A 27,781-nucleotide genomic window follows, 5' to 3' on the forward strand; every position below is an offset into this window, starting at 1 on the left:
AATCAACTTATCACTTATACATCCAATAATTTGGAGTTCATCATCAACTTATTCAGACTTATGCAACTTAGTTAAATAACAATTGCAACATAATCAGATCACATCAGGCTTAATAACAATTCATTTTCAACAATTTCTTGATCATTCAATAATAATTCAAGTAAATGCAATCAATCAATAAATCACATTATAATCACTTAACATTTCATAAAAGCTTCACAGTTCTCAGTTAATATCTTTAATAGGTCTCATTAGTACCTAAAGTTCCTTTCCTAACCAATCCAAACAACTCAGGTCTCACAATCTTCAAATGCACTCAGTTCTGGAAGTGCTCGCGAGGCGATAGCATCTGCTCGCCATGGCGAGTACAAGCCAGATTCCCAACTAAGGTTGTTCCATGTTCAATCTTGTTCTAAATCATTCTCTAATCTTTAGTAGACACCTAAAGGTACTCAAAGGCATCTAAAGTTCAACTCAAAAGTCAAAAACTCAGAATTCGACATGCTCTCTGGTCAAGCTCGCTATGGCGAGTAGGGTTGCTTGTTGTGGCGAGCTACGACATGTAACTCGCGAGGCGAAGGGTTTTGGCTCGCGTGGCGAGCGATGACGTTCATCACTCGCGAGGCGAGGATCATTGCTCGCTATGGCGAGCGATGAATGTAGGCTCGGGAAGAAAACGGTTCTTCTCAAAAATCCATCTAATCTCATGGTTTAAAGCCTAATTTCGGTTCCAGAAATCATCCTAAACATATTCTAAGGTTATATGACAGTTTCTACATCAATCTAATCAAGTTTTACCGTTTGATCATCAATTTTAGGGATTTGACCTAATTTCAAAACTTTTCTAAATCAATCCTAACTTTGTCAATTAATCATCAGAATTATAACAATCAACATTACTGAATTATTAGTCTCACCCTTACCTTGTATGAAGAAATCGCAACTCTCCTAGGTGATTCTCTCTTCTCTTGGCTTTTTCTCCCTTTTTCTCCAAAACAGTCGTACGTGCAATTGTTTTTTTAAAACTAGGTCTTTCTCTTTTATACCTCTTCCTAAAATCTTATCTTATCTCACTTTCTCCCCCAAAACTCTAAAATCTCAAAACAACCCTTAAGTAATATTTTTATTTTCTTTTCAAATCTTATTTTATTTAACAATAAAATAAGTCTCATATCTCATAAAATCATCAAAACACATCAAAATCACCCAAATCATCTAAATCAACTTAAATCAACAAAAACTCACATATATATTATATAAATATAATATAATTGCCTAAACTCGATTAAATAAATAATTAAATGAAAGTGGGCGTTACAGTGGTGATGTCTCTAAAAGAAAATTAGGGACTGTTTCTTGGAAAAAAATCTTGCAAGCCTCTCTCAGAAGGTGGCTTAGGCATCAGGTCTCTCTCCATTCTTAATGAATCAACTAATCTGAAGTTGTGTTGGGATTTATTGAACTCTAAGGAAGATTGGGCTCTTTTACTCAGAAGTAAGGTCATTAGAGGCAGAAGAGTGATATCTCACCACATTTTCTCATCTATTTGGAGCAGCATCAAGAATGAGTTTTCAAATGTCCAATCTAATTGCGGTTGGCAGCTTGGTAATGGTAACAACATAAATTTCTGGCTTGACAATTGGTGTGGTGTCTCCATAGCCTCTCAGCTAAATATTCCTACACATCTGCATGGAAACTTAACTGCTAAAGTCAAAGACTTCATTCTCAATGGTTAGTGGAATGTCCCTTTCTCTGTTCTCATCTATTTCCCTCAAGTCAAATTTCTTGCTGAACAAGTAACAATTCCTTTTGAAGCCACTGAAGATAAGAGAATCTGGCATCCCAGCAATAATGGTGATTTATCTTTCAACCAAGCTTATGAGTTCAAATATGGGGTTGGTCAGAAGATAAAATGGGCCAAAGAGTTGTGGTGTTCTGATATTCCTCCAACCAAATCCCTTTTGGTTTGGCGGATCATGCATAATAAGGTTCCAACGGATGAAAACCTTATATCCAGAGGGTTTCAGTTTCCATCTTTATGCTCATCATGTTCCCTGCAGGGTGAAACTACCTTCCACTTATTTTTTGAATGTCCTTTTGCTATGCATTTGTGGTACGGGTTGTTCTCTTTTTTAAATATAAACATGCAATTTATCACGTGTCTTGACTTTTTGAATCTTTTGGAGAGAAACTGGTCTCCGCAGTGCAGGACCGTCCTGAAAGCATGCATGTTCGATATTCTTTACACTATATGGCTTAGAAGAAACCAAGTGAGATTTAAAGACACACATATGCACTGAAAACCTGCTCTTAATATTATTATTGCTCAAACTGCCATAACAGGTAATCTTACCGATGAAGTATATAGAGGGGATATGCAGGAATTCAGGATACTCAAAGCTTTTAAAGTTAACATTAAACCCCCCAGGGCTCCCATCATCAAAGAAGTAATTTGGACACCTCCCTTGTCATCTTGGATTAAAGCCAACACTGATGGTGCAGCTACAAAGAACCCTAACAGAGCAGCTGTAGGAGGCATCTTCAGAAACTCTGATAGCATATGTATTGGTTGTTTCACTAAATATCTGGGGGAGCATGATGCTCTATTTGTTGAACTGGTAGCTGCTATGACTGCCATTGAGATTGCTCACATTAATGGTTTCTGGAATTTTTGGTTGGAGACAAACTCACAATTGGTTATTTTGGCTTTCAAATATATTTCCTTGGTTCCTTGGGTTTTAAGAAATAGGTGGCTTAATTGCTTAGTTAGAATCAGACAGATGAGATTTGTGGTGTCTCATATATATATAGAGGGCAATGCTTGTGCGGACAGCTTTGCTAATATTGGTCTTGCATTGGCTTCACCTGACTTGTTTTAGTCTGATAGATTGCCTGACTCCATTAGAGGAGAGTGCAATAGGAATAGGTTGGGTATGCCCAACTTTAGATTTACTACCTTTTGAAAAGGTTTTGGTATAGTCCCCTTTTTCTTTTTTTGTACTCTTTTTTTGGTTTAATCTAATGGTTTGATGCTTTTGCATCAGTTTAAAAAAAAAAAATTAACATCACAAAATCCAAAGTATGAGAAAGTGATTCACAACAAATGCTTTAGAAACTAATCAATGAACAAAAACAAATTCTTCATTCTTTTTGTTGTCTTGATTTGAAGATGGGTCTGCACATTGTTGTTGTTGTTGATGGCTCCCTGGGTAAAAGATTTATGAACCTAGAACACTGACATATGGCTGCGTGGTGAAGGAATCATGTTTGTGAATCCTCATTATCATGGAATCGTTTCGATTCTTGTAATATTCCACAAAAACAAATAAACAAACATCAAACACTAAACTTTCATAGTTATTAGTCAAACAAAAAGTAGCAAAACACAAAGTAAAATTAGAAGGGTATAAAATCAATTGAGAACATGGTCAATTCATGTATTTATCAAATAGAAGAAAAAAAAAATCATTCTTCATCACTTTCATGACTCGTGAGCCAACCGTGGAGTTATACAATTGATGAAAGTGAAAGAGAGAAGGACTGGCGATGAAGAGAGAGAAAGAGGAGAGAAATTGTTCTACATTTCTGGATTTTTGGTGTTAAATGGAAGGACACAAAAGTAATATCAATTGTTGTATTTTAAATCAATTTTTTTTCTGTGTGGGACCAAGAAACACTATCTTTTGTTAAAACCTGCTATTAAAGGTAATTTTGAGAGGATCATGGGTGAACCCCCTAATATTAAGGACCATATTAGGGGCTCCCCTGTTATAATACATCTATAAATTTTAGTTTTGAAAGCGATGAATTTAAAGTTACCAACTTAACATTAAACGTCAACATAAACACCTTTTAATTGAGTTTGATGAAAATAATAAGGCAATGTAAAGAGGCTTCCTATGTATTTGGCATATTTTATCTAATGAAATGCAATGATTTACTTCCCTTAAAAAAAAAAAAAAGCCTATGCATCACAGGCAGATCAAATGCAATAAAATGAATGGACTAAATCGCGTAAATCACTTGTAGATATGCATACATATAAAACAAGAGTAAATATGCAATTATCCCCTAAAATTGTAAGCTTCTTCAATTACCCCCTGAAATTGTAAGCTTCTTCAATTATCTTCCTGAAATTAACAAAACGTCAATTACCTCTTGAAATTGCACAACGTTAATCAATTTACCCCCTCCGTCAAATTCTTCTGACAGTCAACATAACGTTTTGCAAATACTCCCCCTGAAGTTTTGCACTTATGTGCAAAATGCTCCCCAAAATTAAAAATTTATCTTTTTTTTTTCTTCTTCTTATCCTTGACTCAAAAGATATTAAAGACAAACAGTTAACGGTTATCTTTAATATTTAAGGTTACAATAATAATACATCTTCTAAAAATAATGCAGAATTAATAACTTCATATTACTTTAGCAAAATGCATGTTTAGTTCAATTTTTAAGATAGAATAATTTTATTCAAACTTATCTTAAGAAACTGCTAGAATTAATTATTCCCCAAGAATGAGTGTTTCTGGCTTACTTTGTAGTGAATTGACGTGTCTCTATTTAAATAAGTCATAAGTTATGGAGAATTGAACAACCAAATGGCATAACAGAAACAAAATAAATACCAGACCCCTTTAAGAATGAAAGAGCCAAGTAAAATATTAAAGTTAATTGTTAATTGTTAATTGCTTGTCTTTAATATCTTTTGAGTTAAGGATAAGAAAAAAAATATAAATTTTCAAGTTTGGGGGCATTTTGCACATAAGTGCAAAACTTCAGAGGGGTATTTACAAAACGTCATATTGGCTAACGGAAAAATTTGACGGAGGGGGTAAATTGATCAACGTTGTGCAATTTCAGGGGGGTAATTGATGTTTTGTTAATTTCAGGGAGGTAATTGACAAAACTTACAATTCCAGAGAATAATTACCTATTTACTCTATAAAACAACGTCCAAATATATCAATGTGCACGAACTAATTGCTCAATATTAAAAGGAAAGCATGCATGTCTTCCACTAAAACATTGATTCGCATATATTTTCATTTGTGGCTTCAGTGCTACGGATAAAATCGTAAAAGTAATATTGTTTCCGATTTTCACATGGTTTTGCGTTTGTCCAACACAGGAGTCCTTGATATTTGTAAATCCTGAAAATTAAAAATTAAGTTTTAATTAATTAATAAATTAAATAATAACGATAAATAAAAACCATTTGACAATTTTATTTTCATTTGAAAAATATTTTTTTTTGAACAGGCAAAAATGAGATATATTAATACGGACACCGTAATTGTTACCGCACAAGATGTGCCCAACAATCACAAAAATGTCAGGGTCCAAGCAAAAATTACAAACAAATCAGTCAATATCCAGACATAAAAGAGGGCTCGACCACCACTGATGAGTGCCAAAACTAAATACAACATTACTAGCCTTTAACCACCACAACGAAGTTAATTTCACTTTATCTAGCAATTGTGGCACAGTACTTTGTCTATTTCTAAAAAGCCTATCATTCCTTTCATTCCACAACACCGAAACACAAAGCAACCAAATCAAGTGGAAGAAAGACCGTCGCCCTCTCGAACAACCTGCATAATTAATAAATTGCACAAAGTGATGTGAAGTTGATTGAGAGTCGACACCTACCACTCCTAACCAATGCCGCACCATCGGCCATAATGCACCAAAAGTTGCACAAGACAAAAACAAATGAGTAACATCTTCGACAATCCCACATCCAGAAACACATAACCGCTCCTCCACAGATAGAATGCCACGATTTTCCAAATTAAGTTTTGTAGGTAACCGATCCCTCAGTAGTCGCCAAGCAAGGATAGATACTTTGAGAGGAACCTGTTTATGCTAAATTAAGTCCATATTATGGTGTAACTGGGGCTGCTCCTGTGATATCAGCATGTCATAGACTCCACGTACAGAATATTGAAGATATAGTTAACTAATCATTAGGAGTGTTATGTTAGGTAGTAGTTAGTGGATTTCTATTATAGGTTATGATGTACTCTTTTACTTCACTTTATCATTTGTAATAATTCTTCCTTCAAAAAAAATTCATTTGTAATAATTCTGTTATTATCAATACACAAGAGTTATAAGTTTTCTCTCTACTTTTTCATGGATCTCATATTTCATAACAAAAAAAAATCAATTATTAACTCACCAAATTTTTTAGGGGAATCTTTTATTTTCTTGAACATTTTGAAACTGTCCAAAATAGTGAACAATGAACCTGAAAGCTGAGTCTTCAACTCTTGAAGCTTCCATGGGAGTTTGGTTGAAAAAGGCTTAAGCTTTTGATTCACATCTTCATTGCAATCTTTTGAACGTGATGCATTATTAATAAAATATGGGATACACCCGATTGGTTCCCATTTCTTGTTTAAAATAATTGAGAAAGTAATCATTGGAACCAATGAATAAAAGGAATATAGATTTAGATAAGTAATGACTCAATTTTGCCTTGCTTCAAAAGTTTTTTGAAAGATCATTTGTCACAGTTGAGGTGAAATACTCAATTTGTTTGTCCAATGACAAGCATTCACCCTTTGACATAAAAAATATATATGGTTAGTGACCAATATTTTTAAATTGAATTATATAAAGCAGTGTAAAATAATTTCTTACGTTTCTTGTTGAGTTTAAGATTCCACATGAACCTGATGCATAGTTGATACATGAGGTTATTTGATATCTCTCAGTTGTAGAGACACCAGAGTATGAAGGTGGCATTGGTAAATCCAACTTAAGAGCTACAAAAAATATTTTCATTAAAGTTTGCCATGCAAGTAAAAAAAGCGTCGTAATTTAAAAATGATTCAATTTATGTATTATTATATAATAATAGTAATTTGTCACAAATTCCTTTAAAACAAAAAGTAATTAGGCAAAATAATAATAATAATAATAATAATAATAAGGGTTAATAGGTCTTTACCCCTTGTAATATATGCCATTTCTGGTTTTCCCCTATAAAATTTTTATTTTGATTCACCCTGTAAAATATTTTTGTTTTGATTTACCCCCTAATAGGCCAAACAAAAACCAATTTAATTTTTTTTTTTAAGAAATTTTCGTTTTTGTTATTTTTTAAAAATACCAACGGATGTCAAATCTCAAAACTTTTGTATCCTCATGTTTCATTTTTCCAATTTCCGGTTTTCATCTACTCTGCTTAAGTGTAGCCTAACTTACCAATTACCATTGTGAGCATGTCTGGTACATATTATGCATATCTGTCTCAATCGTTATAATTATTATGCCATGCAGAGGCATTTTTCAAAGTAAAATATATATTTTATAATTCAAATGAGCAATATAAGAAAACTTTAAAGTTTGTACTTGCGTTGCGTAACATAGTGTTATTTTTTATTTTATTTTTTTGCACTTGTTTTCAAAAGACATCTGATGGAAACTGGTTTTAATTGTAAGAACTCAAATAAAGACTGATTATGATTATTTATTACAGTATACATCAAATGATTGTGAAATAAGATGCACATAGGTTGTAATTCAGCAGAAGAGGAAAAAAGATGTGTTGGGAACTCCATTTGGGTAAAATACCACAATCATCATTTACCAGAATACCCTCAAAAATAAATTGCCACCGCTCTTTGCACCATTCCCAAACGCAAAATCCTCTTAGCCTGGAAAAAAGAAGAATATAAAAAACGGGAAATAAAAGATTTGATTCAATAGTTTGGTTAAGAATATATGTTCGTACCTTCCAAACCAAAAAGATTTGACCAAATGTGGGACCCATAACATCTCATTCCTGCTTAATTTCATCAATTAATCCACACATTCGGGATGTGAGTAATTGTATGCCAACGCTCTCCTCCCTCCTTTTCATACTTCTCCTTTATTATTTGACAATTATTAATGTACAATCTAAAAAGGGCCTCCTTCTCTGGCAAGCTCTCACTCCTGCGGCAACATCTCATTTCTCCTGCCAAATTCGGTCAATCCTCACATTCGGGATGTGACTAATTGTATGCCAACACTCTCCTCCCTCCTTTTCATACTTCTCCTTTATTATTCCACAATCATAAATCCGCAATCTAGAAAGGGAGTTGGGTACATCCTCCTTCTCTGGCAAGCTCTCAAGACTAGGACAGTAGGTGATACATAGCCAATTAAGAGATTTGAGGTGGAGAAAACCCTTGTTGTTCATTTTTCTTAGCTTTGAACAATTATACAATAAACACACCAGGGATGTGACTAATTGTATGCCAACGCTCTCCTCCCTCCTTTTCATACTTCTCCTTTATTATTCCACAATCTTCAATCCACAATCTATAAAGGGAGTTGGGTAGAGCCTCCTTCTCTGGCAAGCTCTCAAGACTAGGGCAGTTGATAATATCTAGATATTGGAGAGATTTGAGGTGGAGAAAACCCTTTTTGTTCATTATTCTTAGCTTTGAACAATTAGAGAACCAGAGAAAGTGAATAGTTGGTGGCAGCAGATTCTCCTCTGGGAACGACTCCACGTTTTCAAACTCATCACTAACACCGAAAGCTCTCAGAGAATTGAGTTGGAACAAACCCCACTGCTCTCTCAAAGCAATCAGTTTTGGGCAATTGTATATTCCAAGACTGCACAAGTTGGAAGGCAAACCACCCATTGGAAACGATTCCAGCTCTGGACAATCGTACAGACGCAGAGCACTAAGACTGGTGAACAAGTGTAGTTCCAAAGGCAAGGAGGAGGAGTGCCATCCTTTTATTGAAAGATCACGAAGAGAATTATAGCAACGTAAATCCAAAGAGGGACAGTTTACACAGCCTCTGAAATCAAACTTCAACACTTCAAGAAAGAGAATATTGATTAGATTTTGGTCCACGGAGAACTCGGTGTACTGATTATCACAAAGGAATAAACTTTTCAAATTTGTCGGCAATTCATTTACCAAAATTCTATCACATCTCTTTATATCTAACTCTATCATATTATCACACTTCGGAATTAATGCTTCCAACTTCTTGCAATCTTTAATCTCCAGTTTCTGTAAAGAAGGAAGGTGTTGAGGCAGAGCCCTTTTCAACTTGGGACATTTTTTTATAGAAAGCTCTTTAAGCAAAGGAAACCCTTCAAGATGTGACCATTCCTCCCATTCCGACATCGAATCAAAATGCAGAATTTCAAGGGATCTGAATGGAACATTTGTGGAATTATTGCCATAAAATTCTTTCCCTATGATCCTTATTTTATCACAGCCTGAAATTGAAATCTCTTTGAGACAAGGGAGTTGTCCAAGTGGTGGCAACTCGGAACATAAAGCACAGAGATTTAGTCTAATTGAAACTAAGTTGGGTAAATCACAACCCCTCATCCAATTTGCAAACCTATTACCTTTGTAGTGTGAGATGATAAGCCTCTTCAAGCTGCTATTTGGTTGAAGAGCCTCAAAGACATCTGATTCTCTTCCATTGGTGTTGAATTTGTAACTCCACTCCATATTTAATTCTTCTACATGTTTCTTATCTTTCAAATTTGCTCCTGCAGCATCCACGGGATCGATGACATGTTCCATCCCTGAAATACAAAGTTCCCCTTGAAGATGATTGAGATTACCCAACTCCTTAATATCAGACCCACTCTGTTCTCCCACAACAAAATCACTCAGCGTTTGAAGATGGTTTAGCCTCCCTATCTTCTTTGGCATCTTCTTTATATTACAGCCTTCAAGATGAAGATGGCGTAAACTCACAAATTTGTAAAATTTTGAAGGGAGTTTAGTCAATTCAAAACAGTCTTCCAGTATTAGTGTCTCTAATTTGTACAGCTTACAAATTGAGTCAGGCAACCTTTCAATTAATGATGCAGTCAGGTTTAGATATCGCAAAAGCTTTAGATTTCCTATCTCACCTGATAGCTCTTTGAGTTTAAAACCACAGAATGACAACATCCGCAAATATTTTAGTTTCGAAAATAGATCACGTTGCAAATTGTTGCTTGTCATGAAATAGTCTTTACGATAGCCTCCTGGTACTGCCAAAAAACTGCGTAATCCCTTGAACATAGAAATGTGATTCAATAATCTCTCACATTCTTTCACATCAAGATCGCAACAAATGTGACGTGTTCTTTCAGTTATGTATTGAAGACTATCACCCTCAATTTGTAAGCAAAACTCATGGGACTCTGATTTTGCCAAATCATTGACAAGATCATGCATGAATAATCTCTTATCACCAAAATAATCTAGTGGTTGTTGAAAAAATGAAATGGACTCTAGATCATCCAAGAATTCATTACCCAACTCTTCTTCACTTTTGTCTCTTCCGCAACATTTCAGCAAACCTTCTGCCATCCAAAGCTTGATCAATTCATCTTTTTCAAATACATAACCCTTGGGAAATATTGAACAAAAGGCAAAACAACGCTTTAGATTGGAAGGGAGATTATGGTAACTCAATCTCAATACTGAGTTAATTTCATCACCACCCTTCGATACATGCCACATATCGGTCTCCAATATCTTAAACCATTCAGCTTGAGAAAATTTTCTTTGCAGGAGATTCCCCAATGTTTTCACAGCTAGAGGCAACCCTCCACATTTCTCTACAATCTTCTTGCCAATCGATTCAAGATTTGGATATTCAAACACATTTTTTTCTCGAAAAGCGTGTTTCACAAATATACTCCAACAATCTTTCTCCTCCAATTGATTTAAAAGAAGTTGATGGTCAGATTTCATGACAAATGCAACATATTTGTCACGTGTTGTCACAATAATCTTACTTCCTGAATATCCAGGGTTAAAAGAAAGTAGTAATTGCTCCAAACATTGCTCATTCCCATTCCACACATCATCTAGAACAAGCAAACATTTCTTTCCAGTTAGTGTCTTTTGTAGTTGACAAATGAGTGGATCCAAGTCTTCACCGTCTGCAGGAGAACGGAATGACCTGAGAATTGTTTTCGTGAGTCCAACAACATCAAAAGATTTTGAGACATGGACCCAAGCTTTAAGTTCAAAATGCTTCTCAATCCTCTGGTCATTGTAGACAAGTTGAGCAAGGGTGGTCTTCCCCATCCCACCCAAACCCACTATGCTGATTGTTGATACTTGCTTGCCATTGTCCTTGCATGACAGCAAATAGTTGATTATTTCTTCTTTGTTACCCTCTCTACCATATATGCAAGATTCATCCACCAATGATGCAGTTGGCAATCTTTTTGAGGATTGCAGGCTAACTGCACTTTCATAACTTCTTTCTGTCAATCTTAACACATCCTTTTGCTCTGCAAGAATGTTTAGATTGTCTAGCAAATCCTTGATCCTAGATTCAAATCGATTAGTGAAAGCTGAAATGAAGTGTTGAACCTTGCTCTTTCGTTGTACATGTGTATCAAACTCATCTAACAACTGATCGACTTCATACACCTCGTGTTTAAGACGATCGAGCCAATTCTTAACATTTTGGTTCTGGTACTTCTTTGTCTCTGCATCATCCAACAATTGATTGATAGAATTCAGTGTGATTTCAAGTTTGTTAATCAACTTTTTATTGAAGAGGTCTTTGAAATCTCTTGAGGCAATCCTATCAAGAGTGACTTGAAAGAATGACGAAAGAAATGCTCCAGCAATCAGCTCTGCCATGATATTGTAGTCAAATCCCAAGAGGTTCACTGCAAAACGATAATATGTTATCTTCTGTTAAGCAAAATAGAACAAGAACTATCTTTCTATACAAAGTTGGAATTTCAATGTCAAACACTTAAAACATACATTTTACACAAAGTGTAGAGTTCTAATAAATTCAAAATAATGGATTGTTCAATTAATGACACATTATGCAGTTATAATAACAACTATATTTGCATATACTATCTTCATTGCAAGCAACGAATAAAGATCACTTGTTACTGTAACTAAATCATTTGTGACTTTTATATTTCTTTATCATTGTTGTTTTTAGAAATCAAATTTTTTATTAGAGTATGAGCGATTTCTCTGTTTGCTTATACACAATAATTCTTGCATAACCACAGTCCAATCGAACTTCATATGCCAAAATTATTAATTCAGGACATTTAATTAGTTTTTTGAATTTTTCTAATATATTTTGTGCTCTTGGTTCATTGTATCCAATAAACACAATGTCCAACCAAGTGATTAGAATGAATGAGAATATGTAAGAGTTGATTTTTTTAAAGTGTAATTTAATAACAAATTAGAATGTTAGTATTGGTAATTTGTTTTCTAAAGTCTAAAAGAGTACAAGGGTTAATAGTTTAAAGTAGAAGCTTAGTATTGTCAATTTGCTGGTAATTTGTTTTCTAAAGTGTAATTAATAACAAATTTTGTTGGTATTGATTTTATAAACAAAAGGTTTGTACAGCTATATCGGTTTTAGTTCAAAAGGTTGTCGAATTCACAGAGACCAACTCACAAGTATCGATTTCTTTTGTTTCTTTGTTTATTTAAGGCTAATTCAAAACAATTTAGTTTTGTGCGTAAAAATAAAGTATTGAATTTAATTTAATAATGATAACAAGAGACCAAAATGTAGTTCTCGTCGACCGTTGATACTCCCAAAAAAATACTTTTATAATTAAAATAAGATAATTTTCTTTGCGGGAAATAGTTAACTTAAAGATACCGCTAACTCTAACAGACGCGGTGCCAGAAGTCGAATCTTGTACTTGACCGCTTTCGTGTGGTATGAATTACAACTTCGAAGTCCTATTTTTGAAAAAATAATTAATTCTTACTTGAAAATAGTAATTTTTAGTAGAAAATCAATTTAAAGGTACCGTCGATTTTCGCGCGCGTCCGTTACTGGATTTTAAACTTATAACCGCCAGCTTTCGTGCGCATAATTATAATTCTAAAATCTCTTGGAGGGTGGTGAGGATTTTAGGAAAATTGCTTGGGTTGACTGGGACTCGGTTTGTTTACCTAAGGAGGATGGAGGTTTAGGCGTGAGGAAGTTGCATGAATTTAATTTAGCTTTACTAGGGAAGTGGAGTTGGAGGATGTTGGTTGACAAGGAGGGGTTGTGGTATCGAGTCTTGAAGGCTAGGTACGAGGAGGAAGGGGGGATCCTGAAGGAGGAGGGGCGTGATTGTTCTTTATGGTGGCGGATGCTTTCACACATTCGCGGCGGTGTAGGGTTGGGGGATGGAAGTTGGTTTGATAATAATGTTCGTCGTGTGGTGGGCGGAGGAGATACCGCTTACTTTTGGACGGATAACTAGGGTCTAGTTGGGCGGTGTTCCATTACGGGTGAGATTTCCTCGCCTCTTTGATCTACCAGTAGATAGATGGGTGTCAGTAGAGGATATGGCGAGGCGGGTTGGGAAGATGGAGGGGGTGCCTAGGTGTGGAGGAGGCGCCTTTTCGCTTGAGAGGAGGAGTATGTTAGGGAGTGTTCTGTCCTGTTACATGACATTATTTTGCAGGACCATTTACCTGACAGGTGGAGGTGGCTTCTTGATCCCGTTAATGGTTATTCCGTTAAGGGAACTTATATTGTTCTCACAACAACAACTGAACCTACAACAAGGGGTTTGCTAGAGGACGTTTGGCTTAAGAATGCCCCGTTAAAGGTATCAATTTTTGCTTGGAGATTACTCCGTAACCGGCTACCGACGAAAGATAACCTTCAGCAGCGTCGTGTTCTTCAAAACGACGACATTGGATGTGTCATTTGTTTCTTGGTTGCACTACTTTTTGCAGCGTCTGGTATCATCTCTTTCATTGGCTAGGCATCACTTTCGTTGCTCCAGATGCGTTAGGCAAAAACTTTCTTTAGTTTGATCACTTGTTCGGGTTACCGCGGTTAACATATCCATTCCTCAAATTATTATCTAAATTTTAAACAATTTAATTTAATTTAAAGTTGAAGTGGATTTGCCTAAAAAAACGTAGAAGTAGATTTAAATTGTAGATATGTGTTGGATTGTGTGTTAGAACTCCCATTAAATTCAACGACGAAACTAGCAAAATTTTTATACAGAGACCAAATATAAAAAATAAATAGAATGTGTTTAAAATCAACGTATTAAAAAAAAAAATTAAGAAAGATTAGTCCTTGTAAACTTAACTTTGATAGAAATATTGGATAATATATGCAGAGTCAGGGTTAAAATCTCAGCAATCGTACTGATTCACCTTAAAAAAATAAATTTTTAGTCACAGACTACTTTACAAAAAACATTAAATGGAATAAAGAGCTCTCTAGAAACCGTCAATTATTTATTTTTACATTGCTCGTTTTTTGGGTCGGTTTGGAATCTTATTCTCCGATGGATTCGCCTTTCTACGGTCGCACCGTTCTTGCCATCAGAGCATTTTACTCAGTTCAACTTTGGTGGTGGGGGACCTCAAATGCGGCAATCACTTTTGAATGTCATTTGGTTTGCTATTGTGTGGGAATTGTGGAAAGAAAGAAATAAAATGATTTTCAAATGTAAAGAAATGCTCGATTTTGCGTTTGGTGGACAAAATAAAGTTACTTTCCTTCTCCTGGTTGAAGATGAAATTTGTTCATTTATCTCTCAATTACCATGGTTGGTGGCTTAATCCTCTCGCAATGCTGGGTTATGGCTAGCAGATATTTCTTTTGTTTGTTTTTTGTTGTTTTTTCTTTTCCCCCTTTGTAAATATTGTTCATACTTTTCATGTTTTCCTTGGCACACCTTGTGCTAGGTAAGACATTTTTTTTTTTTTGGTAATATATTCCATTTTAGCCTCATAAAAAAAATGGAATAAAGAAAATAATAATTTTACCTACAATTAACTTTATCAATTATTATGGGCTTAATACATGCTTTGGTCCATTAACTTATTTTCGGATTTCATTTTGGTCCACTAACTATAAAGTGTCTCAATTTGGTCTCTTATGTCTTTTACCGTTACCTCTTTTGGTCATATCCGTTACATTTAACTGTTTGACTATTTTTTAAATAGGAACCGTTGGATCATGTAGGTTTATTGTAGCCTACGGTGAATGAATAACACCTGATTTTTTTTAAGCCAAAAATATATAAAAAAAATGGCTTAATACATGCTTTGGTCCCTTAACTTATTTTTGAATTTCATTTTGGTCACTTAACTTTAAACCGTCTCAATTTAGTCCCATAACTTTACCTCCGTTTACCTAAGTGGTCCCTTCTGTTAAAAAAACTAACAGAATGGACCACTTAGGTAAACGGAGGTAAAGTTATGGGGCCAAATTGAGACGGTTTAAAGTTAAGGGACCAAAATGAAATTCAAAAATAAGGGACCAAAGCATTTATTAAGCCCAGCTTAATAAATGCTTTGGTCCCTTAACTTATTTTTTTGTTTCATTTTGGTCCCTTAACTATTAAAAGTTTCGTTTTGGTCCATTAACTTATTTTTTGGTTTCGTTTTGGTCCCTTCACTATTAAATGTTTCGTTTTGGTCCCTTAACTTATTTTTTTGTTTCGTTTTGGTCCCTTAACTTATTTTTTGGTTTTGTTTTGGTCCATTAACTTATTTTTTGGTTTCGTTTTGGTCCCTTAACTCTAATACATTCATCCTAGCATAAAGGACCAAAGTGGTTGACGAAGGAAGAGTTAAGGGACCAAAACAAAACCAAAAAATAAATTAAGGGACCAAAACGAAACTTTTAATAGTTAAGGGACCAAAACGAAACCAAAAAGTAAGTTAAGGGACCAAAACGAAACTTTTAATAGTTAAGGGACCAAAACGAAACCAAAAAATAAGTTAAGGGACCAAATGAGTAATTAATCCTTAACCCTTGTATCAAATTAACATATATTTTTTTCAAAGAAGTGATTGTTATTCTAAAAAATAAACACAAAATTGATTATACTTTTTAATAAAGTCTCTAAAAAATAATCTCTAAATTATAGAATGTCAAAATCATTTTTCTAATCTATAAAAAATAAGTTATACATTATTTACTAAAAATAATATTATGATGTTCATTTATTTTTATCTCATAATAGATCTATTTGATGCAATAGAACTACCTCCCTATGAATTTTTATTTTGTTGGTGTTCCAATGAAATTAACATTTATGTTTTATTTTTAGAAAACTCATTTTTCTATTGACATAAACATCTCAACAAATAATTCATATCTACTTTAATTTTATAGTCCAAATATTTTATTTGTTTTTTTTAGGGATTTGTTTTTTTTTATTACTTTTTTTTTTTTTAGAGATTTGCTTGTTTTTATTACTTTTTATTTTACCAAAGTTTTCATTACTTTCTAATTTAATTTTAACATAATTTATTTTGTTAACCTCCTATATTGTCATGGAAAAATTTCCTATATTCTCACACTATTTTACGAGTTTTGTTGATGTTGTAATATATTTATTATTTATTATTTTATCTTGCATTTATTATTTCCAACACTGTTCAACCATTTTATTTATTGGGCTTTTTTCATGCTTTGTAATATTATTTTTTTCTTCAATAAAAATATGTATCTTTGACAAATATCCTCTTAGTATAATTTATTTAAGGCTTAATACATGCTTTGGTCCCTTAACTTTAAATCATTTCAATTTAGTCCCATAACTTTGCCTCCGTTTACCTAAGTGGTTCCTTCTGTTAGTTTTTTTAACAGAAGGGACCACTTAGGTAAACGGAGGCAAAGGTATGAGACCAAATTAAGACGGTTTAAAGTTAAGGGACCAAAATGAAATTCAAAAATAAGTTAAGGAACCAAAACATGTATTAAGCCTAAAAAAATTCATATTTTTTATAAAATACGAAGAAAAAAAATATTCTAGACACTTTTATAAAAAATCTGGAATATCATTGTCAAATACTTAAAGCATGCATTCAATTTACATGAAATTTAGAGTTCCAAAATAAACTAAAGATTTATTAATTCAGGGCAATTTATTATTATTTTCTTTTAATTTAGTAAATGAAAAAATTATTAATACTAATATTTTGCATAAGCAGAGTCCAATTGAACTGCATATAATACTAAAATTACCTGAAAGTGTGAGAACAAACAAATTGAGATCTTTGTGACAAAAACAAAAACTGAGATCTGACAAGGAAATATAGAAAGATTTAGAGGCAATAAAAATAAATGTGAAATATGAAATTTGAGTAACAACAACGGAAGTTTACTAAGATTTAAAGAGAGAGAGATTACTTGAAAGTGGGTAGAACAAAGAAAGAGTTAGAGGAAGCACAGCAAGATATGAAAGATGAAGTTTGGTATTATGGAAGAGAAAGTAAGATGTAGAAAATGAATGAGATGAAATGATGTACCTGTTGACTTTGTTATCAACTGATAGAAGTGAACGCTCCTCGCGAACTGCGTGGGCAATAAAACATTGGGTTAATTAAGTTTCATATCGTTATAAATATCTGCAGTTTTGTTTTTAGTCCTATCAAAATAAATCACACTTTTTAGTTCCTACAAAATTTTCTGTTATTATTTTTAGTCCCTGCTAAATTAAAATTTGTTTAATTATGCTTAAACTTCTAAATTTTTGAAAGATTTTTTACATACATGTTCATAACATCGTAAGACACTCTCTTATAAAAAAAAAAAATTAGTTTTTTAACATGTAATGAATTAAATATTAATTTTTCTAAAAGTCAAATTTTCAAGATTATATTAATGAAAATTTAGACCTAATAATAAAATTTTAAGTTACTTTTTTGCGGGGGAACTTTGTATAATATTCTAAGTAAGTATGTGAAAAATATGTTACAAATTTAAAAGTTTAAGCACAATTAAGCAAATTTTAATTTTACAATGACTAAAAGTATGAGTTGGTCCCTATTAAATTGAAATTTGTTTAATTATACTTAAACTTTTATATTTTTAAATGATTTTTAACAGACATGTTAAGAACATTATAATAATCTCTTTTATAAAAAATTAGAATTTTTTAACATATAATGAATTAAATATAATTTTTTTAAAACGCCAAAAATTCAAGATAAAACTAACGAAAATTTGGACCTAAAAATAACACTTTGAGCTAATTTATTGTGGCAGAACCTTTTACAATGTTTTAAACAAGTATGTAAAAAATCATTTAAAAATTTAAAATTTTAAGCATAATTAAACAAATTTTAATTTAACAGGGACTAAAAACACTAACGGAAAATTTTGTAAGGACTAAAAAGTGTGATTTATTTTTATAGGGACTAAAAACAAAACTGTAGATATTTATAAGGACCAAAAACTTAATTAACCCTAAAATATTCAAAACAAATTTCTAATTCCCAAAAAACCCCTGTAAAAACATTGCTTTCTCTTTCCATACAGAAGGATCCTTCCTATCACTTCAAGGAAATATGAAGGTAAGTACCTTTTTTTCCTTCTTTTTCCTAGGCTAAAATATAGTTTTGGTCCCTGCAAATATGCCTTGTTTTGGTTTTAGTCTCTGTAAAAAAAATTGTTGTTTTTGATCCTTATGTTATGATGAATGTATTAGAGTTAAGGGACCAAAACGAAACCAAAATATAAGTTAAGTGACCAAAACGAAACTTTTAATAGTTAAGGGACCAAATGAGTAATTAAACCTATTATATATTGATCATTATCATAATTAACTTCTTTAAAAAAAACATTATCATAACTTGAATATAAGTTTTTTGTTAAGAGAAACATACATACAGGTATAACTTGGATGGATCACATAACATACAGTAATTTGAAAGATGAACTTTTAGTAACCAAGGAAGAGATTACCTGAAAGTGTGAGAACAAACAAACTAAGATCTTTGTCAAAAAATAACACTAAACTGAGATCTGCCAAGGAAAGAGAGTATAAAAAATTAGAGAAAGATTTAGAGGAAATATAAAATATGGCAACATGAAATTTGAGTAACAACGGAAATTAAGAGTAAAAAACGTGTGTACTAATATTTAAAGAGAGAAATTACTTGAAAGTGAGTGGAACAATGAAAGTGAAAGAACTTGAAAGATCTCTCAAGGAAAGACTTAGAGGAAGCAGAACAAGATATCAAAGATGAAGTTTGGTATGGAAGAGTAAGAAGTTAGAAAATGAATGAGAATATGAGATGATGTACCTTTTTGTATGATTGAAACATATTACGCATCTTTCCACTCAAAAGGATCCCACTTTCCCATCACTTGCAAGGAAATACGAAGGTGGATATTTTTTTTTATGAATAGTGATATTTGAACATTTAATTGAGACAACTTTTTTAATAACATTTTTTTTTCTTTTTTTATTAGTTAAAAACAATGGAGAGAGAAAGGAAGAGAGAGGATAAGGGTATAATGTGAGTATGAGATAAAAAGTTGTTAAAATGTTGTACAAAAGTGGTTGTATAATTTTTTTTTTTTTTGAGTGAATAGCTAACAAAATTGTTCCCCAATTTATCGAAATGGCTATTTTATCTTTAAATTTGCCATATGTCAATTAATTTAGTCCCTCCGTTTAATTGGGATGTTAAAGGTGTTGATGTGGTCGTTAATCTTTTACATGGGTTGTCATGTCAGATGCCACATATATAAGCAGGGACTAATTTGGTCGATAATGATCAAAATTTCCAATGACAAAATTGATTGATTTGCAGAAAATGCTATGCAATTTAGTCCATGTTAACTATCAAATAGATCCCTACAGTATATTAAAAAAACCATCAAAAAAGTCATTGAAGGATATATGTGCAGAACAAATTAAAAAATTCAGAAGACACAACTTCATCCTTGAAAATACCACCAAATAAGTCATAAATCTTAAGTCAACCCAACTATGGAGCATTAACAAGTCATAAGTCTTAAATATTACATAGGTAAAAAGAAATCCAACTATATATGGGGCATAATTCAAACAAGTCTAAATATTACATTTCCAAAAGCATATTTTAAATATGTTTCCATCAAGCATCACTTCTTTGAAAATTCGGGGGTTGGGATAAACTTCATGAATTTAGGTTGAGTCGAACCGAATAAACCATAACTTGGATATGGTACTCTAATAACGCCAGGAGTAGTTGGATATGCTGGTGCAGGACCCCTCATTGGTGTTTGTTTATGCCTCTCATTTGAAACAATTGGTCCTCTAATGTCATACCTCTTTGTGGTAACACCCTGCAACAACATTTTCAATCAAATCAGTCCCTAAATTATTACAAATTCAATCAAATCAGTCCCTAAATTATTACACTTACTAGCAAATCGATCCTTAAACTTTAAGAGTCAGACATGTCCATGCACTACTTCATTTGAAACAACATTGACAACATTTTGAGCATTTTCAGCAACAACATTTTCTGCATTTCCTTGCACAACATTTCTAGAATTCTCAGCAAGAACATTTTTTACATTTCCTTGAGGGCATTAACAACTCAACTTTGGAGCATTAACAAATCATAAGTCATACATTCCATGTTCTTAAATATTACATAGCAAAAAAGAAACCCAACTAGGGGCATAATTTAAACAAGTATTCTTCATCATATTCATAATCATCTTCATAACATTCAAACAAAAAAACCCAGAAAACAAAAAAAAAACCTAGAAATCATCTCTCTCAGTCCCTTTGTCCATCTTTCCAACCAAGTCTCTTTCTATCCCTCTAAAACCCATTCCTTCCTTCTAACTCATCTCATCCCCATTCTCTCTCATTCGAACCCACTCAAAGCAAGTTCAATAACAGCTCTAAAATCCAATCACAACTCAAAATCAACTCTCAATTCAGTTGGTGGGTTTGATTTGAAGTTGGAACCTTTCGATTGATATTTTAAAACAATACAATGCTTAGAAAAAGTAAATACTTTAATTTCCAATACAATAAATACACAAACTTTCATAAAATCTTACCACTCATTAAATGTTTAAAAAGTGTCATGGAGTAATATTTAATGAAAAATGCATTTTGTCAAAAGAAAAGTAAATAAGCAGACAGTAGCACATGCGCATATGCAAAAAGAGAGATCAATCACAATGAAATTGCAAGGTGTTTTCAATAAAAGTCGAGGCTCAGGCTAGCGTGGGAGGGGAGAAAAAACCTGCAATTACAGGTCACCACTAGTTTTAATAGTTTTATATTATTTTTGCTATTTATACTTTTGACCCACCTAAGCTAATTATAAATATTCCACTCGAGTTTTTTTATTTACGAAATTGGCATGTCCCCTTTTTTTTTGTTATTATTATTTAAAAAACAAAATAAGTTACTACCTTTAATTATTCTTTTCTTTCTTCTTTATTCTCTCCTTGTTCTGATTTCCCTGCATCTCTTTTCAGCACCATCATCACAACAATAGTGCCCATGGCACGGGTAAAAACTATTTTTTCTGATAGTCATCCTTGTTACTACATGACCAACATCACCTTCCCACAAGTTACTACCACCACCATCATCGGTATCATCAATATTCATTAAACAACAACAACCACCGCAACAAGTCAATTTTTATTTATTTAAATAACCATTTATAAATTAAAAGAGTTTTATTTCCCATGATTGAGGTTGGGTATTCTGTTGGAAAACAAAAATATTTCAGTTTTGAGTGTTTAAAGATACAGAAAATTGCTTGAAATCACAAGGAATTGTTATTTGATTCATGATTCTAGGTTAAAATTGAGTTTTCTATAATGGCATGTTATAGTTTTTCTATTCCGGGTCGCGAGGATTTTTGACTGGGTCGTTTTGACCCATCTGAAGGTTGAAGATGAAGTAGTAAAAACAAATAAAAATAAAAAAACTCATACAACACAGGCGATGAGTATCAAACTGGCGACAATTTTTTTCATCAACAGACACTAATCAAACCAACTGTACCACTAATTCTATTGTATACGTACGGAATTTGATTATTATTAACCGTAAAAGGTAATAAAAGATTCATATGATTAATTCAATATATTAATTAAGCAATAAAAGAGTCCTATGATTAATGCAATATATTACATCAAATGCTCGCAGCTATATACACCCTTCGATAACTATTATAAGCAAAAATTCATATTTTAGGTTCATTTAATAATTGTTGTATGTGGTATTTAATAAAGACCATATACATTATTTATTAAATTAAATGAATTTAAAATGTAAATTTTTGCTTATAATAACGACCTAAGGGTTTGTGTGATATTAAAAATTTATATAAAAGATTTCGACCAAGTTGACTACTTTTCTCAAGGAATAGTTTGTCGGATTAACTTATATGAAATATTTCAATTGCCGAAATTTTAATTCTTACTTCGTTCTTAATTCATTTAGATCATATCAAACTGACCGTTAGTCAATTAAGTCCGTCTTCGTCGGAGGAGGAATGCCATTTTTGACTAGGTTTCTAAAGTGAAAGTTTGTTAGATTGACTTACGTCAAAAGGAAATTTTTTTTACAAAAATAAGCTTTTTATCAAACTTGAACGTGTGACATTTTTTCCTCACATAAACACCGACTTTATCTTGCAAATACGCAATAATATACAAATATTGCAAAGGCTTTTTTTTTTACAAACTAATATTGCAAATGCTAACATTTATAGTGCGCATGCTGGTTTAGTATTTTTTTTAATGATAATTTAATCAACATTCAATTCATGGTTATTATATTATATAGTATATACAGTATTACATTATAACGTTATAAAATATTTGTTATTCTTTTTAAGGAAAATGTTTATAGTACAAAAAAAAAAAGTACAAAAAAAAAAGTAGTTTCTACCCTTAGTGATCCACATAAGTTTGTTCAAGACCAATAATGTGAAAATAACCGAAAATCGTGACAGAGAATTTTTTATGAACCAAAAATGATGAAAAACTTTACAATGACTAAAAGTTGAAATTTGAAAATTTTATAAGGATCAAAAACTTATTTAATCCCAGTAAATCCCTTGTCATAGGATATAATCTAATTGTGCTAAGGACGAAGTAGGAACTGGAATTCCGGAGATCAGGATTTTCGGTATAAGTCAATCTGACAAACTATCCCTTTAGAAACCTAGCCAAAATGAAAGGATATTTATACGACGATCAAATTGGACCCAACCAACAAACGATATCAAGTAAAACAATTTCGACCATTGTATGCGACCTAATTGAGCTGAGGAAGAAGTAAGAACTGGAATTTCAGCAATCGTAATTTTTGTTACAAGTCAATATGACCGACCATCCCTTCAGAAACCAAGTCAATATCGAAGGATATTCCTCTGACGAAGACAGCATACGAAGACATAGAGCGTCAGAGGAACTATCATAAGCAGACGCCATAAAGCGTACGAAGAATTGTCAGAAGCTGGAGTTAATCAGAGTCTAAATATCATTCCATTTTGACTAGGTATATAAAGGGATATTATATCAGATTGAATTATAACAAAAATCTTGGTCGAAATTTGCCATATAAGTAAATCCGACAAAATATCAAATAAAACCATTTCGAGACCTAATTGAACTAAGAACGAAGTAAGAACCGGAATTTCGACAATTGAAATTTGCCATATAAGTAAATCCGACAAACTATCAACATGATTGATGAGTCATTTATATGTTATTTTAATATGCTTTTTAGTTTAGTTTTAATTAGATTTTATATAATTTTATATTAGTATTATTTCCTTTTTAGGATAGTTTACTTTAAAATGCAATTTATTATATTTCAGGGAAGAATATTGGATGGAGAGAGTCTTGGAGCAAAAGAAAGGGATTTGGAGCAGATTTGACACAAAAACATGAAGATTGGGAAACAAAATATATCTCCCACAAGTCAGAAGCTTGGCACGGCCCGTGCTAGCCTTGGCACGGCCGTGCCACCCTCCAGATGCCTTTTGCTGCTTTTGCTTTGACTCCAAGCTATTCTATTTTGGCGCACAATCTACCGAGGAATATTCTAGGAATATACTTGCTTAGATTTTAAGTCAATTGTGTACTATAAATAGAGTAGCTAGCCATCACTAATATTCATCTTTACTTGGAATACAATAAGTGACATTTGCTTTTCTAAATAAAGTTCTTTTCCTTTCCTTTATTTTATTGTCTTTTACTTTCATGCTTTCTCTCTTCTCCCCCATGTCTACGATGAACATGAGTGAGTAGACTTCTTCTTGTCTTGGGATTGTTGGATAAGTCTAAATGACATAATCCTAATCAAACCAAGCCCTAAGCCTTAATCTTATGTAACCCTAATTTCTTATCTGAATTCACCGTCTTAACATGGATTAACCATTATCAAACTGTGGAAACGAAAGTGGAGGGTTTGATAATTGTTCGTCCATTATTCCAAATATCAATTCATAAAACGAAAGTGGAGCTTTGATATTCGAACAAGTGAATTCAGACAAGGATTGCAAAGTCAGCGAAATAGGCTTTGCAATCTTTGAGACATATAGTTTCGATCTTCAAGGGAACTAATAACAATCAAGTCAGCGAAATAGGCTTGGTTGTTAGAGGAACCAAAATCCAATAGTAATCAAGTCAGCGAAATAGGCTTGGTTGCTAGAGGAACTTAAGAGAAACTGTCTTGAGAAATTAGGTCTAACATAACATTATAAGCTTATGGTTTTGGTTTGAGAAGGACTTGTTATTTAGATGAAATCAACGATCCCAAGGCTCTTTTATTATATTGCTTTTAACCGTTTAAAACCCCCAATTTACAACTTCTTCTCTCTTCTAATCATCTCTAAAGGTTAACTAAATTAAACTACTCCCTGTCGGAACGATACTCTTTTATACTACTTCGGTAAGACCGTGCACTTGCGGTTTTATCCCATCAAGTTTTTGGCGCCGCTGCCGGGGAGTAAACTAATTTAATTAATTCTTTCTTTGTGATTAGAACTCTCTTCTCTTTTCTCTTCCTCTTCTCTCCTACTTTTCTTTCTTTTTGTTTTTACCACTAACTTTTTGGGTTCTCGGTTTCTTATGCGAAGAAGTAAAAGTCTCGGAGAATTTATTCCTGAGATCGAAAGGTTTTTGCATAAGAAAAAGAGAGAGGCACAAAATAATACCGCTATGGCTGAACGTACTCTCAAAGAGTATGCTACTCCTTCAACGGAAGAGCCACAAGCTATTATCGTGTACCCAACGGTTGCGGGTAATAACTTCGAAATCAAGCCTGCACTACTCAATTTAGTGCAGCAAAACCAGTTTTCTGGATCACCCACCGAGGATCCAAATCTCCATATTTCTTCCTTCCTTAGACTCAATGGCACCATTAAAGAGAACCAAGAAGCCGTAAGACTTCATCTCTTTCCCTTTTCCTTAAGGGATAGAGCTAGCGCTTGGTTCCATTCCCTAGAAGTCGGTTCCATTACTTCATGGGACGATATGAGGCGAGCATTCCTCGCCCGATTCTTTCCCCCATCTAAAACAGCTAAGCTTAGAGACCAAATTACGCGTTTCAATCAAAAAGATGGGGAATCTCTCTATGAGGCGTGGGAGCGTTTCAAGGAAATGCTCAGACTTTGTCCCCACCATGGCCTAGAGAAGTGGCTTATAGTCCACACATTTTATAATGGCTTGACTTATACCACTAAAATGTCTGTTGATGCAGCTGCAGGTGGAGCTCTAATGAACAAAAACTACACGGAGGCTTACGCTTTGATTGAGGACATGGCTCAAAATCACTATCAATGGACCAACGAAAGAGCCGTCACCACTCCTACTCCCTCTAAGAAAGAGGCAGGTATATACGAAGTCTCTGAATATAACAACCTTGCTGCTAAGGTTGAGGCATTAACACAAAAAATTGAAAAACTTAATGTTAATGCTGCCCCACCTTCTCCTGCATCCCCTACTTGTGAAGTTTGTGGTATAACTGGTCATACAGGTGTTGATTGTCAGTTAGGTAGTGCTGCCAATATTGAGCAACTAAATTACGCTCAATACAACCAAGGAATGAGGCCAAATCAAAATTTTTACAAAAATCCTCAAGGTTCCTATGGGCAAACAGCACCACCTAGCTATACAAACAACCAGAGAGTAGCTCAGAAATCTAGTTTGGAAATAATGTTGGAAAATTGCATGATGAATCAAAATAAACAACTTCAAGAGTTAAAAAACCAAACAGGATCTCTGAACGACTCTCTCTCCAAGCTCAATACCAAGGTTGATTCCATCGCCACACACACCAAAATGCTTGAGACTCAAATCTCCCAAGTGGCCCAACAAGTAGCCACCTCTTCTCAAACACCGGGAGTCTTTCCCGGTCAACCTGAAACAAACCCCAAAGCCCATGTCAACGCTATTTTTCTAAGGGGTAGCAAGATAGAAGAGACTGTTACTAAGGCTAAAAATGTCAAGAGGGAGAGTGTCAGGTGTCTAGGTAAGAATGGTGTGATAAACCGTGAGAAACCGCTTGATAAGAACAAAGCCCTAACACCCTTAAGGCTTACTAAGCTCAACTTGGAGGCTCAATTCACTAAACTCTTTAACATAATTAGCAAGATTTGCATTAAAATCCCCTATGCTGAAGCTTTGTCTCATATGCCTCTATACGCCAAGTTTTTAAAAGAAATTTTTTCAAAGAAAAAGGCTATAGATCATAATGACACAATAGCTTTGACAAAGGACAATAATGCAATCATCAAGAAGCCACCTACAAAGCTTAGAGATCCAGGAAGTTTTGCCATCCCTTGTATGATAGGGAATGAAACCTTAAACCATGCCTTATGTGACTTAGGAGCTAGTGTTAGTCTGTTGCCCTTACCCCTCTTTACAAGGCTGGGGTTGGGCAAGCTAAAGCCTACCGAAACGACATTGAAGTTAGCCGATCGTTCTGATATCCAACCTGTCGGATATGTCGAGGACATCCCCGTCAAAATAGAAGGGATAGAAATCCCAACTGATTTCATGGTACTTGACATAGATGAGGATAATGCGTGCCCTATAATCTTAGGACGACCCTTTCTCGCCACTGCGGGTGCTCTAGTAGATGTTCAAAATGGTAGGATTGTTTTTCAAGTGAGTGATGAGTTGATAGGATTTGAGTTGGAGAATTATATGAAAGGTCCCGCCCTCTATTCTTGTAATATCATTAAAGGTCATAAAGTGAAAGAACGCTTATTAGCGCCATCTACACAACATGACCTCTTTGATCCATTCTAAGGACGCTTTCCTAACGTCAAGCTAATGACAATAAACGAGCGCTTCGTGGGAGGCAACCCACACATTTAACTGCTTTTGTTTTTGTTTTTGTTTTTAAGTTATTTTGTAGGTAATTGTCCGAAGGTGCTTTAAGCAAAACGAGAAAAATTTTGAGGCCACTGTCCAGAACCTTAGCATGGCCCGTGCTCACACTGGCACGGCCGTGCCAGACCACGCCTATCCAAAACCACCAAAAATCCAGAAGGTTGGCACGGCCGTGCCCGACCACAGGTAAGGATAAACCCACCTTTTCATCTTTTTTTTCCCTCACTCTCCACCACAAACTCTCTCTCCATTTACACTACTCTCAAAAACCTCCATAACCATAGAATTTCAAAGCTTCCATATCTCCCCCAAAACCTCACCATTTCACATAATTTCTTCACCCAATCAATCACAAACCCATTCCACACATAACCCATCAATCAAAAACAACTTTCCTCCATCCCTCCCGAATATCATCAAATTCGTGGCCCCCATTCACCTACCTAAAAAACCACAAAATCTTCATCAATTCACCCAATCCAACTCCTATCACTTACTCAAACCCCAACCCCATTACCCAACCAACCTTTTCTACTCAACACATTTCCCAAACCCCACCCCCACCCAAAACACAAACGGTCACCCAAGGTTCCAGATAAATGGCATCTTGGAAAGGTGGAGCAAGCTCTTCTGGAGGACCACAACAAAAGAAGAAAACTCAAGCCAA

At 33.8% G+C, this 27,781-nt stretch overlaps 1 protein-coding gene and 1 non-coding gene across 5 annotated transcripts; both read right to left on the reverse strand.

Moving 5' to 3' along the window:
- Nucleotides 1-7,370: 7,370 nt before the first annotated feature.
- LOC25488704 (putative disease resistance RPP13-like protein 1) lies at nt 7,371-19,042 on the reverse strand. Of its 4 annotated transcripts, none has more exons than XM_039832225.1 (6): nt 18,894-19,042; nt 18,700-18,759; nt 17,262-17,307; nt 16,978-17,034; nt 7,748-11,659; nt 7,371-7,670 (listed from the first exon to the last, which is right to left on the reverse strand). In XM_039832225.1, exon 5 carries the CDS (start codon nt 11,628-11,630, stop codon nt 8,217-8,219), a length of 3,414 nt encoding a protein of 1,137 aa, XP_039688159.1. In that variant the 5' UTR covers nt 11,631-11,659; nt 16,978-17,034; nt 17,262-17,307; nt 18,700-18,759; nt 18,894-19,042; the 3' UTR covers nt 7,371-7,670; nt 7,748-8,216. The 4 variants fall into 4 exon arrangements, with proteins under 4 accessions (XP_039688159.1, XP_039688161.1, XP_039688160.1 ...); XM_039832227.1 differs by having other exon boundaries at nt 17,143-17,307; XM_039832226.1 differs by lacking the exon at nt 18,700-18,759 and adding an exon at nt 18,625-18,699 and having other exon boundaries at nt 18,894-19,020.
- A 6,257-nt stretch (nt 19,043-25,299) lies between these two features.
- LOC120579827 (small nucleolar RNA R71) lies at nt 25,300-25,406 on the reverse strand. Its single transcript, XR_005645570.1, has one exon. It is a non-coding gene; the product is annotated as a small nucleolar RNA R71 (small nucleolar RNA).
- Between the last annotated feature and the right edge of the window lie 2,375 nt (nt 25,407-27,781).

Source organism: Medicago truncatula, chromosome 3, assembly GCF_003473485.1.
Source record: "Medicago truncatula cultivar Jemalong A17 chromosome 3, MtrunA17r5.0-ANR, whole genome shotgun sequence".
In the NCBI taxonomy this organism is placed as follows: Eukaryota; Viridiplantae; Streptophyta; class Magnoliopsida; order Fabales; family Fabaceae; genus Medicago; species Medicago truncatula.

What these genes read in the sequence shown, in the direction of transcription:
- LOC25488704 (XM_039832228.1), bottom strand. Translation starts at nt 11,630, where the DNA reads ATGGCAGAGCTGATTGCTGGAGCATTTCTTTCGTCATTCTTTCAAGTC.